The 16,221-nt window shown below is 32.1% G+C and overlaps 1 protein-coding gene across 2 annotated transcripts in view; it reads left to right on the top strand.

Moving 5' to 3' along the window:
* Positions 1 to 16,221, top strand: part of Brr2 (U5 small nuclear ribonucleoprotein l(3)72Ab) — an 84,797-nt gene that overhangs the window by 51,116 nt on the left and 17,460 nt on the right. For both annotated transcript variants that reach the window (XM_076452060.1, XM_076452059.1), the window contains exons 26-33: positions 433 to 533; positions 1,365 to 1,538; positions 2,347 to 2,606; positions 5,205 to 5,333; positions 6,366 to 6,557; positions 6,948 to 7,184; positions 7,539 to 7,741; positions 11,778 to 11,851. In XM_076452060.1, coding sequence (XP_076308175.1) covers positions 433 to 533; positions 1,365 to 1,538; positions 2,347 to 2,606; positions 5,205 to 5,333; positions 6,366 to 6,557; positions 6,948 to 7,184; positions 7,539 to 7,741; positions 11,778 to 11,851 — 1,370 coding nt within the window. The remainder of the gene's footprint in view (positions 1 to 432; positions 534 to 1,364; positions 1,539 to 2,346; positions 2,607 to 5,204; positions 5,334 to 6,365; positions 6,558 to 6,947; positions 7,185 to 7,538; positions 7,742 to 11,777; positions 11,852 to 16,221) is intronic.

Below are 16,221 nucleotides of genomic sequence, written 5' to 3'. Positions count from 1 at the left end.
TTTTTATACATGAAATAAACAATGTGGGTCACATGCTAGATTTGACATTTACAATCTTTAGGGTTTTTTATACATTAAATAAACAATGTGGGTCACATGCTAGATTTGACATTTACAATCTTTAGGGGTTTTTATACATTAAATAAACAATGTGGGTCACATGCTAGATTTGACATTTACAATCTTTATTAGGGGTTTTTTTTATACATTAAATAAACATTGTGGGTCACATGTGAGAAGTAACGTATGTTTTTTTTTATTTTAAAGAAATGAGTAATGTAAATGTATTTTGATATTTTAGTTTGTAAAGATTTTTGTCTGAAAATTTAAAATTTTTATTTAGCAGCAAATTTTTATAGATATTGAGAAGTATTTCTTTCAACAGATTTACAAGTTATGTAATGTACTAATGGATGCACCTGTAATTTACAGCAAATTTGCAGAAGACGAACATGTGGTAAAGTTTTTTGTACCAGTATTTGAACCACTACCACCCCAATATTTCATCAGAATAGTCTCAGATAGATGGATTGGTAAGTAGATATTTCACAATTTGAATTTCGTGTGTATGTATGACATGGAAAATTTGTTGATTTTTAAATTTTGTGTTATATTAAATATACTTACAAACAAGTCAGTGATGTAAAACTCATTGGTTTTTGAAAGCTTTTTTGTAAGATACTGAGTATTTTTGATGAGAGAAAGTTGACAAGATGTATTTCTTAAAATACGTAAAGGGTTCTAAATATTAATAATTACTTGTTTCATAATCCTCTCGTGGTAAGCCACACGTTGTTCTGGATTAGATTACTGTACGATGCACCAATTTGATATTTCTGTAAGGAGTTTAACCCTATTTTGGAGCATGACCAAGGCTCCTTCTTTCCTATCATAAGTTCCTATAACTTGGATTTTTTTTTAACTGTTTTTGGATATGTTGTTATGCACTGGACTATGTTTTAACACTGTATAATTTCCTAACATTACGTCCAAAAATGTATAGTTTGTGTTAATAGGTAGTGAGAAGTAATAACAGCTGAATATAATTGAGTTAAAATTGATGTACGAGATGATGGCTTTACTAGTGAAACCAATTTAATATATCTACAAGTGGCTTTGTTGTTTTCTTGGAGTTTCAAGAAATATTAACAGTTCAGTTATTGATTAAATATAAAGAAAGTTTAATGTAGTTAGGAGATTGCTGAACAATGATTCGATGCTGCGGATTTGTATAGAAGATTTAGTTTTATCATTAATTCATACTTGGTGAAATACACGGATTGTTTATGTTTCACCTTGTTTTCTCTATGTTATAAACAAACTTCAGTTGGAGAATATTTATATAGTTATTTTTCATATTGTAGGATCCGAGACCCAACTTCCTGTCTCCTTTCGACACTTGATCCTTCCTGAAAAGTATCCTCCCCCAACAGAGCTCCTGGATCTACAACCGTTGCCAGTTTCAGCATTAAGAAACCTTACTTTTGAAACTCTTTATAGTGAAAAGTTCCCCTTTTTTAATCCTATTCAAACACAAGGTGAGAAAAAGAAAGTTTAGTTTTTCCTGTAACAAATCAGTCTGGATGTTGGGAGACAGAATACATTAAATTTCAATTTAAGATCCTTACATTTGAGCTACAGTAGAGATTATCATTATTATTATTATTATTGTTATTATCATCATTATTATTGTTATTATCATCATTATTATTATTATCATTATTATTATTATTATTATTGCTATTATCATCATCATTATTATTATTGTTATTATCATTATTATTATTATTATTGTTATTATCATCATCATTATTATTATTATCGTTATTATGATTATTGTTATTATTATTGTTATTATTATTATTATCATTATTATTATATTATCATTGTTATTATTATCATTATTATTATCATTGTTATTGTTATTGTTATTATTATCATTGTTATTGTTATTATTATATTATCATAATATTATCATTCCTCATATACAAATCTTAATATTTATGAATCTGATATTAGGTCTTAGAAAAAATTTCAAGTCTTCTGTTAAAAAATTACACATTTTTTATTAAACTAAATTCTTGGTCATTCATTAATGTTGGTTGGTAATGGAAGATTTGTAAATGTAGTTGTTTTGGTATATCTAATAATCTAGCATAACAGGCAACCTTGTAAGAAATGATTTTTATGGTTTTTTTATGTAGTATTATGTCATCAAAGTAAACTCTATGCTCCAGTTGTTCAAAGTTAAGGAAAATAATATTTTAGCACACTAAAACAAATGATAGATATACAGTATAAGCTAATAAAATCCTTATATATTAATAAAGTTTTATTTTATTTCAGTATTTAATGCTGTTTATAACAGTGAAGACAATGTGTTCATTGGAGCACCTACTGGAAGCGGGAAGACTATCTGTGCAGAGTTTGCTATTTTGAGGCTTTTTTCAAATAATCCAGAAGGACGGTGTGTTTACATTACACCAAAGGAATCTCTAGCAGAACAGGTGTATGCTGACTGGATGAATAAGTTCAGTGTACAGCTTAGTAAAAAGGTTGTTTTATTGACAGGAGAAACTAGTACTGACTTAAAGTTATTGGCTAAGGTGAGTAAGTCTTTCTTGTTTTTGTAGTTGTTTGGGAGTATTTTAAAGATTTAATAACAAAAGCTGTTCTGATATCATTCCAGAAGTTTCTCTTGACAACAATGAAATCAACAACTGGAATAGATAAACTATCAATAAAACAATAAAAAGTTGTTAGTTCCCTGAAAACAAATTTTGGATTTGGGGGATGTTGTGACATTTTGGAAGATAAATTTATTAGATGAACAGTTCGTGTTTTATGTACTTTCTGTTTAAAGTAATTTTCATTTCTAATAATTGTTTTCTATTAAATTATCTCTGAAATCTATGGGTTTGTTCCACAATATCGTGTAAATTTGGTTTAACAAATATTATGACACAGATACTGAATATACTGTTACATTTAATGTATTCAAATAGCACAAAAATAACGTGTTATTAAAAATAAATTAACACATTTTAATTTTCATAATAAATATTGTTTGGAATACTCATCCTACAATGCCTGACACATAACAGTTAAACCAATTTGAAAAGTGTGTTTGTGAGTTTGTCAGTTTTTGTCATATTTTTAGTGATTTGTAGTAAGAAATAAGCTCTTTCAACCAATATAATAAAGAAACAAAGGAAATACATATCAAAAAGTTAAAATCTGGCAGACATGTAACATGAAATCACAATCTTACACCATACAGTGATATTAGTCTTAAGACGAAAGTAAGTATCTTTAGTGTATTTTCAAAATAATACCACTGCACCAAGTGTGGGAAATTTCAAAATTTTACTGGGTACTTGTTCAAAGTCATTACAGTTTTGATGCTACTAACATATGTATATCTTCAAATAATATGGTATTCTTTCAGTAAACATTGGGCTATTTAGTGAAGTATTTTTAATAAAAGTTTAACTCTAAACAAATATAAAGTCTTTTTTTCTAATAATTGAAGTACAAAGTAATTTTTGTGTCAAAAAGTACCTCTCTTTGTATAATCTGTAAAACCTATTAAGTATTTCAAACAATTGTTTTGGTAAGACTTTTTATTTTATTTGGTAGTTTCTCTACTCTGTACAAAGTTGGTCAGGTTGACTAATCTCATAACCACCAAAATGAATCGATAAAAATATAGTTTTTTTTCTCTCTACAATGACTTCAAATAGTAATATGAAACTACTTTTGTTTATCCTAATTGACTTTAAGCTTGTAACAGTGCGTATCTATTTATACTTTTAAACCATACCTAACTACTATTGCCACCTTTGTAGGTTCTAAATCACTTTGGGAATGTGGAGCTCACATTACCCATGAGTTATTCTGAGTTGCTCCTATGCATACCTTGTGAAACATTATTATTTATTTTACTTTAACTAACCTAAAGAAATACTTATTTTTATATTTCAGTGACTTTCTTAATATCAAAGAATTTATGAAAAACAAAGTATCTACCTGTTGTTTTGCTGTGGGTTATCAGTGTCACTTAACACTACTTTTTTTTATACCAATAATGAAATATTATTTAATTAAATAATGCACCAAAGAACATAGACTAATAACATGCTAAAGTAGATAATGTTTCAAAACTCTAACGGTTACTCTGACATTCTAACTATGAGGTAAGAGCTGTTCCAAATTCATCGATGCAAGTTGATATGTGGCAAGGAGGTTTGTAGGAACGAACTTGGCTGTAATATAATACATTAGCTGATAGATGAAAACCTTAGATTTCTATTGGTTATAGGTAGTATAATATTAAATGTAATAGGGAACTATTAAATCCTGAAGGAAAGGAAGTGACAGGATAGTGTGCAAAAAGAATTTCATTTTCTGTTTGATGGTTCTTTAACCAAATGAGATTGAAGGCTATAAAAATTTTGCCTTAGTGATGATGATTTGACAATGAGTAATTCTTGTTAACTCCATATTTATTTTAGGGGTAGTAAATAAATTGCAAAATAGTGGTTGTCTAGAAAAAAAAACGTCAGGTGTTGTATTAGGGAAAATTTAAGATTTTGTTTATATTGCTTTATAAAATCAAGAATTTTAAACATATATACTATTACAATATAGATTATTAGCTATAATTCTGTTCTGTACTAATTAGTGTGGTTCGGCATGGCCAGGTGGTTAAGGCGCTCAACTCATAATCCGAGTGTCACGTGTTTGAATCCCTGTCACACCAAACATGCTTGCCCTTTCCATCATGGGGGCATTATAATGTGACAGTCAATCCAACTATTTATTGGTAAAAGAGTAGCCCAAGAATTCATGGTGGGTGGTGATTACACTGCTAAATTAGGGATGCCTAGCTCTTATAACTCTCATGTAGCTTTGTGCAAAATTCAAAACAAACCATACTAATTGGTATAACAAAAAAAAAATAGTCTAATTAAAATTTGGTTTAAATCACTAAAAACCTTGAGACATGCTGTATAGGATGCCTGTTGCAAAAGGGTTGATAAATTGTGTATTATTTGTCTCTTGTGTAAACAAGCTAGTCTTCTAAATACTTATATTAAGTTTCATGAGTTTGATTAAACATTGCATTGATAAAGTGTAAAATATCCTGTAAGTATTATGGATAACTACCCTGTCACTATAGAAAGTTTTAATTTTGTTTTCAGGGTAACATTATCATTGGAACTCCAGAAAAGTGGGATGTCTTGTCACGACGGTGGAAACAGCGGAAAAATGTGCAGAATGTCAACTTGTTCATTATGGATGAACTTCAGCTGCTAGGGGGCGCTGATGGGGTATGTATGAAGTTGAAGTTTTTCATGTTTATATGTATGTGAAGATAAAAATAAAATATATTGTTTGTTTTTTGTTTTGATCTAATTGTGTTCACTAAAAGAATAATAAAAACTGCTTAAAAATATTTACTTTGTATAAATAAATATTTATCATGTTGCTTTTTCTTTTATGGTTATTGCATGATGCAATTCTTTAGATTAACTCTCAAGTTTCTCACTCGTTTTTATGTCCTTCCCTGGCCATCAGATACAAATATTTGCATCCCACACTATGTGAAGCATATTGGTTTGTCTAACTTGATTTTGTGAATAGGAAGGATGATTTTGACCATGTTATTACAACAGATATTACATGTGAAATTCTAGATCTGATTAATTTTTGAAGGTGCTGGGTCAAAGGTTGAGGTTAATTAAATTAGGAAGACTTAAAACATAGAACATAACATTAGTTATTGGCATGGGTGCTTCATAAACACAGTTTGAATTTATTCTTGTTACAACACTGAGTGCAAAGAATTTACCAACACAGATTGGTAAAATCACTCATTTTTTATGTAAAAGTACCTAAACATCAACACTAGTTATTATTATGAAATCTGTAAAGGGAGGATTGGTAGTTAGCAGGATTAATGATAATATTAATGTTGATTTCTTGAAGTTTTATTGTGTGTAAGAAAGACCTGTATATTAGGTGTCATCCTCTCTGGTTGGTGACTTTAAAATTAGTCTCAAAGTATTATTGGTGACATTAGATCATTTTAATTCTCATTGGATGTATCTTGCGTAAATATTTTCCTTTGTTTCCTAGTAATAGTCTATTCACAGGATGTCAGAAATTATTTTTTTTAAACTGTAAATGGTTCGTGGCACAGCACATATTTTTATTTAAATTAAAAATCTAAGAAATGAATTAAGCAGTAACTTGTATTTGATAACAAATATACTTAATAATTAGAATACGGTGTTAGGTTCTGTCTAAATAGAAAAGTTTGTTTAGAGATTGTCGTTCTGATTATTTGTTTATTTTAACAGCCAATTATTGAAGTGATTTGTTCCCGAATGAGGTACATCTCCTCGCAGATTGAACGTCAGATTCGTATTGTGGCCCTTAGTTCATCTTTAGCTAATGCCAAAGACGTCGCACAGTGGCTAGGTGCTGGTACCAATTCTTCATTCAATTTTCACCCGAATGTTCGACCTGTGCCTTTGGAATTGCACATACAGGTCTGTATTAGTACATTTCTTCTTTTGGACTATGCTACATTTGTATTGCACTTTTAACATATGGATTATTCTGTGTACTTTAGTAATGTTAGCAGTTTTAAATTATTTCAGAAAACAAATTTATGCTAATTTTTACTGTTATTAAATGAGTTTTAATGCTCTTATACAAAAACTATTAAACTGATAGTTTTTAGTGCACTTAACTTAAGCTGTTCTCCTGGGCTTATACAGTTTCAGTCTTATCATAATTTTATAATTTGTGTCATTTAGTTAGGCTTAATTAAGTTGATAACTAGCTTAAGTACACAATAAGTATCATTTATGTGTTGTTATTTTGGTACTCTGAGTAATACATCATGTTATTTGAGTTAAAACTTTTTTTTTCTGTAGGGTTTTAACATTACTCATAATGCCTCTCGTTTGTTGGCTATGAGCAAACCCATATATCAAGCCATTTTACGGTATTCTCCTCGTAAACCTGTTATTGTGTTTGTACCTTCTCGCAAGCAGACACGACTCACTGCCATTGATATTCTTACATACTGTGCCTCAGAAGGCCAGCCGTCTCGGTTCTTACATTGCACAGATTCTGACCTTGAACCTTTTCTGGATAAAGTTTCTGATAAGGTAATGCTTTTTATTTAAGATATGGAAATACTTTGCAGTGTAAGGTTAAGTTAAATCAAATGCTATGAAATAGACTTGCCTTTAATACCAACTTTCAGTTTTATCGGTATAATAAATAAAAATGTTTTAACAGATACGTTTAACTTTATATAACATAAATATTTTTTTTTTTAATTTAATTAATTTCATTTTTTTCCTGCTGTACCATTTGCAGTGTACTGAAATATTGCAAGTACTTGAATTTTTCAATTTCATTAAATCATGCAAGCAATAGAGAATTGTTTCAATTGATTTTGAAGAATGTTTACAGTAGAAATTATTGTTTTGTTTTTTTTATTAAATTTTACATTCCAGACCTTAAAAGAGACGTTAGGTAATGGAGTGGCTTATCTACATGAAGGACTAAGCCTAGCAGATCGCAAGATTGTAGAACAGTTGTTCTACAGTGGTGCCATTCAAGTTGCTGTTGTATCGAGAAACCTTTGTTGGGGTCTTTCGCTCGCTGCCCACTTGGTCGTGATTATGGACACTCAGTTTTATAATGGGAAAATTCATGCGTAAGTTCACTTCATTCGGATTGTTCTCTGTTGTGTTTAATTACTTGCACCTTGTATGTTGTACAACGCACTTAAGTTATGTGCAACATCTAAACAGTAATTTTCTTTTATAGGTTATTTCAACACTGTTCGAAGGTAACTTATAAAGTCGTTAGTTATAAAACAAATTAATTAAGAGCAAACAACGTTAATATTATTTTTGGTTTATTTAAGGCTTGAGTGAAGTGCGGAAACTTTTTGTGTTGTTTAAACTTTCCTAAGTCAGAGATGTTATTAAACTTACTAGGTAATGTTTTTATTTTCACAGTAGATATATCTTAGTACAACCTTGAATAACACAGATATGAAAATTTAAACTTCATAAAAGTTGTTTTGGTTTTGAGAACGTTTTTGTTTATTATATATGAATTTTTCACAAATTAGGAAGAAACAAAAACTGTTGACGAAAAGAATTATTATTTACCAAAATAAAGGTTTTTTATCATACGTATTTCTCATGCGTTCTAGAATGATGTCTAACACATTGCAGTTGGCAAGAGAAATCTATTGTTTCAGTAATAATTACACTGAGGAACACTCATTTTGTTGCATTTAAAAAAAGACCTTTCTATAGTCAATTTGAGTGTGTTGATTTCAAATCTGAAGTCGGTTTTTGTCTGCAAGCTACAGATTTTATGCAATTTGACATTTTTATTTATTTTTTAAGACAGACCATTGCGTTTTCCTTTGGTCCAGTCTCGAAGCATTTCCTCACAATTGTGGCACACAACATGAGGAGCCCATTGCTTGTCTTGATCACCAAGATGAACTTCAAAATATGCCTTGTAGGCACGCTTGACGAACGAGGATATGTTACGTCTCTGACGATTGAGTGTGTAGGATCCACATATGTAGCAGAAGGCATCAGGCTTGTTTCTGCTATATCTATTTTTGGAAGCCATGTTTGATATGAAACAAAAGAAGAATGATCAAAATATTAGAAGCTATCTATATATATGGACGTGAAAATGCTTATACATGGTTTACACAAGTTCACATTTGTACAATTTCATTAACCTCAAATTGCATACAAACTAGAGCTTGTGGAGAAAAACTAATTTCAGATTTGAAATCAGTGCCTAAAACTCCTTCAGAATCAGTTAAAATATCCAATGCAACTCAAAGTTACTGAAAAAGTGTTCCCCAGTGTTATTCACTTGTGTAATAGTGCATATGAAGTTTTATGAAAAATCTATACCTGATGGGGAAAAAAATGGATATCATTTTAGGATTCAACATACAGGAATTACTGTAGAACATTTAAAAATTTCAAAATAATGAAACCATCACAGTCCTTGGTAATTAAAGATTGGCACTTGTGTAATATATACATTAGGGTGCATCAGCGGATAAAGGATAAAAATTAAAATGTCCCAAATTTTTTGCTCAGTTGTGCCACTGCATGAGAAAAGAACATAGAAAAAATTTCATTTCAATCGCGAAGTATTTAGGTGTCGTGCATCCCTTGCAGAGTTCACTATTTTCCTTAAATTTACCCTACATTACATTGTTAATGGTAATTAAATTATTTAAAGAAATTATTTAATACTTATTGATTATACAATTAGCAAAAACATAAAAACTTGAAAGAAAAATTTATTTCATTGAAGTTTTATCTTTCCTGCCCCCTTTGCATTATGTTCGCTGATGTTCTTCTGCCACCTGAATCATATACTGAAATTGATCTTCGTTCTTGGTGCGCCCTTTGCCGTAAACTGTTGAATTAAAGCTACTCCTCTTTCAGCTGCGTCATTTGTCACAAAAGTTTACTCTGTCCTTTCCTTGTTTGTACTCTTCAGAGGCTCCACTCTTTCGTGGTAATGATAAAATACATAACTAATATCCAGATGGTAGAAAATTTTCTTCGTTGCGAGGTAAAAAAATCTGAAGTTTTCTGGAAACAGCATTGCTTGCAGCATCAACTGTTAAACGTGGAGTTGGCCTAGGAGATCCTTTCACGGTATTCATATTTGAGACCATCTTGAGTTTGTCGCTATTCGTTACACCGTCATCAAAGAGCGCAAGCCCAACTGCAACCTCAGATAAATACCATAAATGCCGATTCATTGCCTTTGTACCAACTTCCTTAATCATATGATTTTCATGCAATGCAAGTTCCTTGAGTAGTGTAAGGTCCCTTCGAGCTGCCACAGAAGCATCCTTAGCTGTAAACCATGAGAGCATTAATGTTTAGTTATAAAGACACACAAATCGCCAAGTTTGCTGCAGAAATGGGCATCAAATGAAACACGAGATGAAGCAGACCGTGGTTGCAGTCTACCAAACTCCTCTTGGAACATCCAAATTTTTAGAGAATATATTGCTCGAGCCATCCATCGCCTGACGCGTACAGCACCAGAAGTACGGAAAGAAACTGAAGAATGTCCGTGTGGAAGAGATCCAAGGAAAATGACAGCTAATTCCAAGAGCTCTTTATAATCGTCCTGTAGTTGATGAGATTGAAGGAGATTCTGACAAAATTGAATAATATCATCCTTCCAAGGCTGTATTCGGAGTGGCATTGCTTCTACTGCTGTTATGTACTTAGTTTTATTAATTTTAGGCCAACAATCTCTAAAGTTTAAAATCAAAGTAATATCTGGACTTTTTGATGTCTCTATCACGAGTAGAGAATACAGCCAGAAGAATCTCCAAAATGTGATGTCTACAGGCAAGGTGCAAGAGCTCACGTTCAAGTAACATTTCAATCCTCAGACAGATGCCACATTTGGATCCTGTATTGGTCGCCGTGGTGTCAAAGCAAAGCGATTTAATTCTGTCTTTTACATTCCATTCTACTGAAACTGATACGATCTCAGAAGCTACTGAATTTGCATCCTCACTATCAATCTTGGGCACTGAAAGAATCTTCTCTACACCTTCACCTGAAACTAAAATTGCCAAACGTTCGATCTTCTCTCTGCCAACCACGTCGGGCATCAGCTTACCATCCCAATGTAATGTCAAAGGAACGTTTGGAGAAAAACTTTCCTTCAATTCAGCTGCTAGAAGAGTACGGTTAGTAATTCGTTTTCTCCTTATGGAACTTGGGCTAATGGCAAGATCCTCGATATTATGTCCAATATGAGCTGCAAAAGGAAGCAAAATTTGTGCGGCTTTTCGGTCACTGATCTGGGTTCTGTCTAAAGCCGAAGCTAGCCTTTCACTAATGCCAACTTTTCGTTTGGTTCCGGAAGCACGTTGTTATTTTGTATGCATTGCGCAACCCCTAAATATTAATGTATTGGATTGATTTTTACGCTAGCATGTTTTTTTCATTGAATGGAATCAAATTATAAGTGAGCGACTGAGTGTCACATCTTTTTGTTTTTTGACGCACTCTAATATACATACATACAGTTAAATGACTACAACACTAAAATAATTATGCAATAATTTTATTAAAATGGGACCAAGCCCCAAAATAACATGTTTTTAGTGCACCTATGTCACCATATTCAGAAGTAATAGTTGAAGTTTGATCACTGGCATCTCTTTATTACCTTCTAGAATTAAAACACCCAAATTTTATTAAACATATGTCCAATACTTTGTTTTTGCTAAACCAGGACCAGCTTCTTTGATCAGAACAATATCTTTGTGTGTTTTTTCATTTTCTCTTGTTTCTCTAATATTTAATTCAATTTTGATTTAGTTTTTGTATAGTTTTTTATATTGTGATATTCCTAATTTTCTTTTGTTATACTGTTCAAAACATTGTCAAAAATGCTTCCTTTTCAACTTAATTTGTTTTTAGTTGTTAATCAGAAAGTTTATTTTAAATATCCAGTTAATATCAAGTTGAGTGATTGTCAGTAGCATATTTCTTAAAATGCTTCATTGCCTTAGTAACTACTTTTGACTATAAATCTAAAAACTACAGAATTCTAATGAACATTTATTGGTAATCTATGATCTATCAAAATATCTGATTAGGCTACAGTACTATTGTAAAAGTATCTGTAGTTGAAATAAGTTTATATCAAACTGTGCGTAGTTATGAAGATTTCCCTGTTACTGATGTGCTTCAGATGGTAGGAAGAGCTAATCGTCCTCTTGTAGATGAAGATGGTAAGTCCAGTCTTAGTTGATTTCAGTTTAGTTTTCTTTTGTCAAAAGGAATGTTATGGGTTTAAGGTTTTACATAATCTGTATACAAGAGATAAGTTCAGATATTTCCTTCTGATGTTTTGATTTATAAAGTTATTTTTCATGAACAGTTATAATTTGTGTGTGTGTGTGTGTGTGTGTATTATACTCTGAACTTGGCACCCATGTTAACCCTTTCCACATGTAACCATCATCTAGTTACTTTATGATCATGAAAGTATACATACTATAATTTTGAAAATATATTGTGTATATTTACAAGATTTGACAAGTTTTCTGTAAACATTACTAGTCTTTTTTACCCAAAAATATACCTGAATTTTTAATTATTTCTACTAAAAAATTTAAATACATGGAATCGGAATGTTTACTGCTCCTATTACACAATTATTTTCATGTTAAAAATAGTTTTCCTTATCTACAAATGTTCAACTTTCAATTTAATAATCTCTGAAATATCCTAAATGAATAATAAATGATTTTTTGTTTGTTTATTTTATCTGTTTTTTTTTATTTACCTTGTAACTACCATAAAATTAAGAAATATAAATTACCCATTTCTTTTTAGAAAGACTACAAATTGTTACAGTACAGTTATCTGTACATAATTGTATCTTTTATTGCTCTTTGAATCCTGTTTGACTAATAATCCCATAGCACAAGTTGTAAATATGCTCGTTTCCCTATCATAGTAATAATGCACAAATTGCTCACGAGCACACCTCGTGAAGAACTTTTATTTTTCATTATCTTGCTTGATATGACCTTGTATAATGTAATGTGCTTCTAAATATTATATTTTTGTCACTTTAATAATAATAAAGAATGCACATAAGAAATAAGTACTTACCTGAATTTTGTGTCAATGAAGCAGAAGTCTTTTATAGTAATGGGACTGCTACATTAAATATCTCGCCCAATAACACAGAATAATAAGATATAAAAATGTAATCAATGTTCTATAACTATCATAGTTTGTTTAGCTGTCGTGAGAACACTACAATAAAAGCTTTTGAAAAAATACATCAGTGCAACTTACATGAGAATAAAACTCAGTGACAAAATTTACAGTTGTACACAAAACAACCTAATGTCGCACATAACTTTATAGATAAAAACCTTGGTTTTCTATTAATTAAGTAATGTATATTAACGTGCCAGTGAGAATTATTGGTAATCTGTGAAGAGAGGATGTGCCAGGTGTGTGAGGACAAGTAGGGTCTGATGTTTTAGTTATTGGTAATCTGTGAAGAGAGGATGTGCCAGGTGTGTGAGGACAAGTAGGGTCTGATGTTTTAGTTATTGGTAATCTGTGAAAGAGAGGATGTGCCAGGTGTGTGAGGGCAAGTAGGGTCTGATGTTTTAGTTATTGGTAATCTGTGAAAGAGAGGATGTGCCAGGTGTGTGAGGACAAGTAGGGTCTGATGTTTTAGTTATTGGTAATCTGTGAAAGAGAGGATGTGCCAGGTGTGTGAGGGCAAGTAGGGTCTGATGTTTTAGTTATTGGTAATCTGTGAAAGAGATGATGTGCCAGGTGTGTGAGGACAAGTAGGGTCTGATGTATTAGTTATTGGTAATCTGTGAAAGAGAGGATGTGCCAGGTGTGTGAGGACAAGTAGGGTCTGATGTTTTAGTTATTGGTAATCCTGTGAAAGAGAGGATGCGTGCCAGGTGTGTGAGGGCAAGTAGGGTCTGATGTATTAGTTACTGGTAATCTGTGAAAGAGAGATGTGCCAGTGTGCCAGGTGTGAGATTGGCAAGTAGGGTCTGATGTATTAGTTATTGGTAATCTGTGTGAAAGAGAGGATGTGCCAGTGTGTGTGAGGACAAGTGAGGAGCAAGTAGGGTCTGATGTATTAGTTATTGGTAAGGGTCCAGGTGTGTGTAGGGTCTGATGTATTAGTTGTGGTAATCCTGTGAAAGAGAGGATGCGCCAGGTGTGTGTGAGACAAGTAGGGTCTGATGTATTAGTTATTGGGTGAAAGAGATGATGCCAGGTGTGTGAGGACAAGTAGGGTCTGATGTCTGATCCGTGAAAGAGATGATGCGCCAGGTGTGTGAGGACAAGTAGGGTCTGATGTTTTAGTTATTGGTAATCTGTGAAAGAGAGGATGTGCCAGGTGTGTGAGGGCAAGTAGGGTCTGATGTATTAGTTATTGGTAATCTGTGAAAGAGAGGATGTGCCAGGTGTGTGAGGGCAAGTAGGGTCTGATGTTTTAGTTATTGGTAATCTGTGAAAGAGAGGATGTGCCGGTGTGTGTGAGACAAGTAGGGTCTGATGCTTAGTTATTGGTAATCTGTGAAAGAGGATGCCAGGTGTGTGAGGACAAGTAGGGTCTGATGTATTAGTTATTGGATGTATTATGTTTTAGTTATTGGTAATCTGTGAGAAAGAGATATTGGATGTGAAAGAGAGGATGCCAGGTGTGTGAGAGGGCAAGTAGGGTCTGATGTATTAGTTATCTGGTAATCTGTGAAAAGAGAGGATGCCAGGTGTGTGAGGAGCAAGTAGGGTCTGATGTATTAGTTATTGGTAATCCAGAAAGAGAGGATGTATCCAGGTGTGTGAGGCAAGTGGGGTCTGATGTTTTAGTTATTGGTAATCCTGTGAAAGAGAGGATGTGCCAGGTGTGTGAGGGCAAGTGGGGTCTGATGTATTAGTTATTGGTAATCTGTGAAAGAGAGGATGTGCCAGGTGTGTGAGGGCAAGTGGGGTCTGATGTATTAGTTATTGGTAATCTGTGAAAGAGAGGATGTGCCAGGTGTGTGAGGGCAAGTGGGGTCTGATGTTTTACTTAAACAGATAAGATTGAAGACTAAAAATCATGCTATGTTTAAGTTGTATATTATAATGAGAAAGATGGGTTAAATTCTGCACTTCTTGGAGGAGTGGTAAATAAATTATAGAAGAGGGAAGACTTGGAGAAGAAATGTTACAATTCTTATAGTAGGAAGGCTGGGGTTTTGTTTTAAGTATTTCTTTCTATAATTAAGAACTTAAATCTTATACAATACTAGTAGTACCTGGCATTGCTTTAAATATCATGTGCTGTTTCAACTGAATTTACCATAGGAATGATGGATTTTTGGAGAAAAAAATTAAGATGATTTCATTACCTCACTAAATGTTTTGAAAAGATTAATAAAAATGCCTATGTGTGAAAAATAAAATAATTTTCTAGAGCTGTTTTAATTAAATCAAAATTAGGTACATTTCTCCTGCTTCTTGCATGTACTTGGCATGACATTTCAAGTTTTCAAAGCAATGCAACATGGTCACGTGTTTGCAGTGTTTTTACTTTATTATTGTTGCATTTAAAGAATTAATTTATTCTCTTCTAGTTTCAACACAAAATAAATAAAAATTTGCTGATGTCAAATATTTTTGTGAAGTCATCCTATAGTTGGTTCTTGCAAGCACACTTACACAAGCAAAGCAAAAGATATGGCTAGAGCAAGCCTGTGTAGTTGAAGAAATGTGGGCACGTGTTTGAGACAAATCACCAGCCTCTTCTAATTAAAGGGAGTTAGAGAGTAGGCATGTATGTGTAGAAGGAAAAGTACAGGTGAAGGGTCCACAGTTTTAACATGTAATTAATCTTGAATGATTAGGAAAAGTCCTCATTAACAAAGCCCTTTTGATCACGTTACCAAAGAAATCTGGCCGTTTCAATTTGAGACCAGTTGGTCCTCTCTTTTTTCTTTTTATTTTTCCCAAAAATTGCTATGTTTGTTACTTTAATCTCAATTTGTGGTCTCATAACCCATGTTATTTTCCACATAAAGTATATGTACCTCAAGCTTTAGAGAATTGGCCATGCGTAAGGAACAAATCCACAGATAGGGACACAAAATTTGATTCATTATCTAATTTTTGATGCATGATTTATTCATATGCCTTAATAATAAATTAGGTTAACTCTTTTGTTACCATTTGCTACAGTTTGTAGCACTTAATATCTCTGTGGTTATATTTCACTCCAGAAATAAACCTAGTGTATGAAATTGTTTAAAATGTGACAAGAACATCTCTAAAAGTATGTAGTTTCAGTAAAATAAAGCATTTAGTGTAGTTATTTGCACTCACTTTCAATCATTCAACACAAAAAATTAAAATACTGTATCCTATGTTACAGTTTTCACATTTCATAGGTATAGTCTCTAGAGCCTCAAATATTAATATAAGAAGGTATTAAGGTAATTATTTATACTTTTATGTTTTCTCTACTATATTCTTAACTGTTTCTGTTATCGACATACAGTGCAATGAAGTGTTTAAACTTAAGAATTGGAATTATGTACATACCTTTAAACTCATCGTATAAATATAC

This window comes from Tachypleus tridentatus, chromosome 8 (genome assembly GCF_004210375.1).
Source record: "Tachypleus tridentatus isolate NWPU-2018 chromosome 8, ASM421037v1, whole genome shotgun sequence".
Classification (NCBI taxonomy): Eukaryota; Metazoa; Arthropoda; class Merostomata; order Xiphosura; family Limulidae; genus Tachypleus; species Tachypleus tridentatus.
This window is presented reverse-complemented; position numbering and strand designations above follow the sequence as displayed.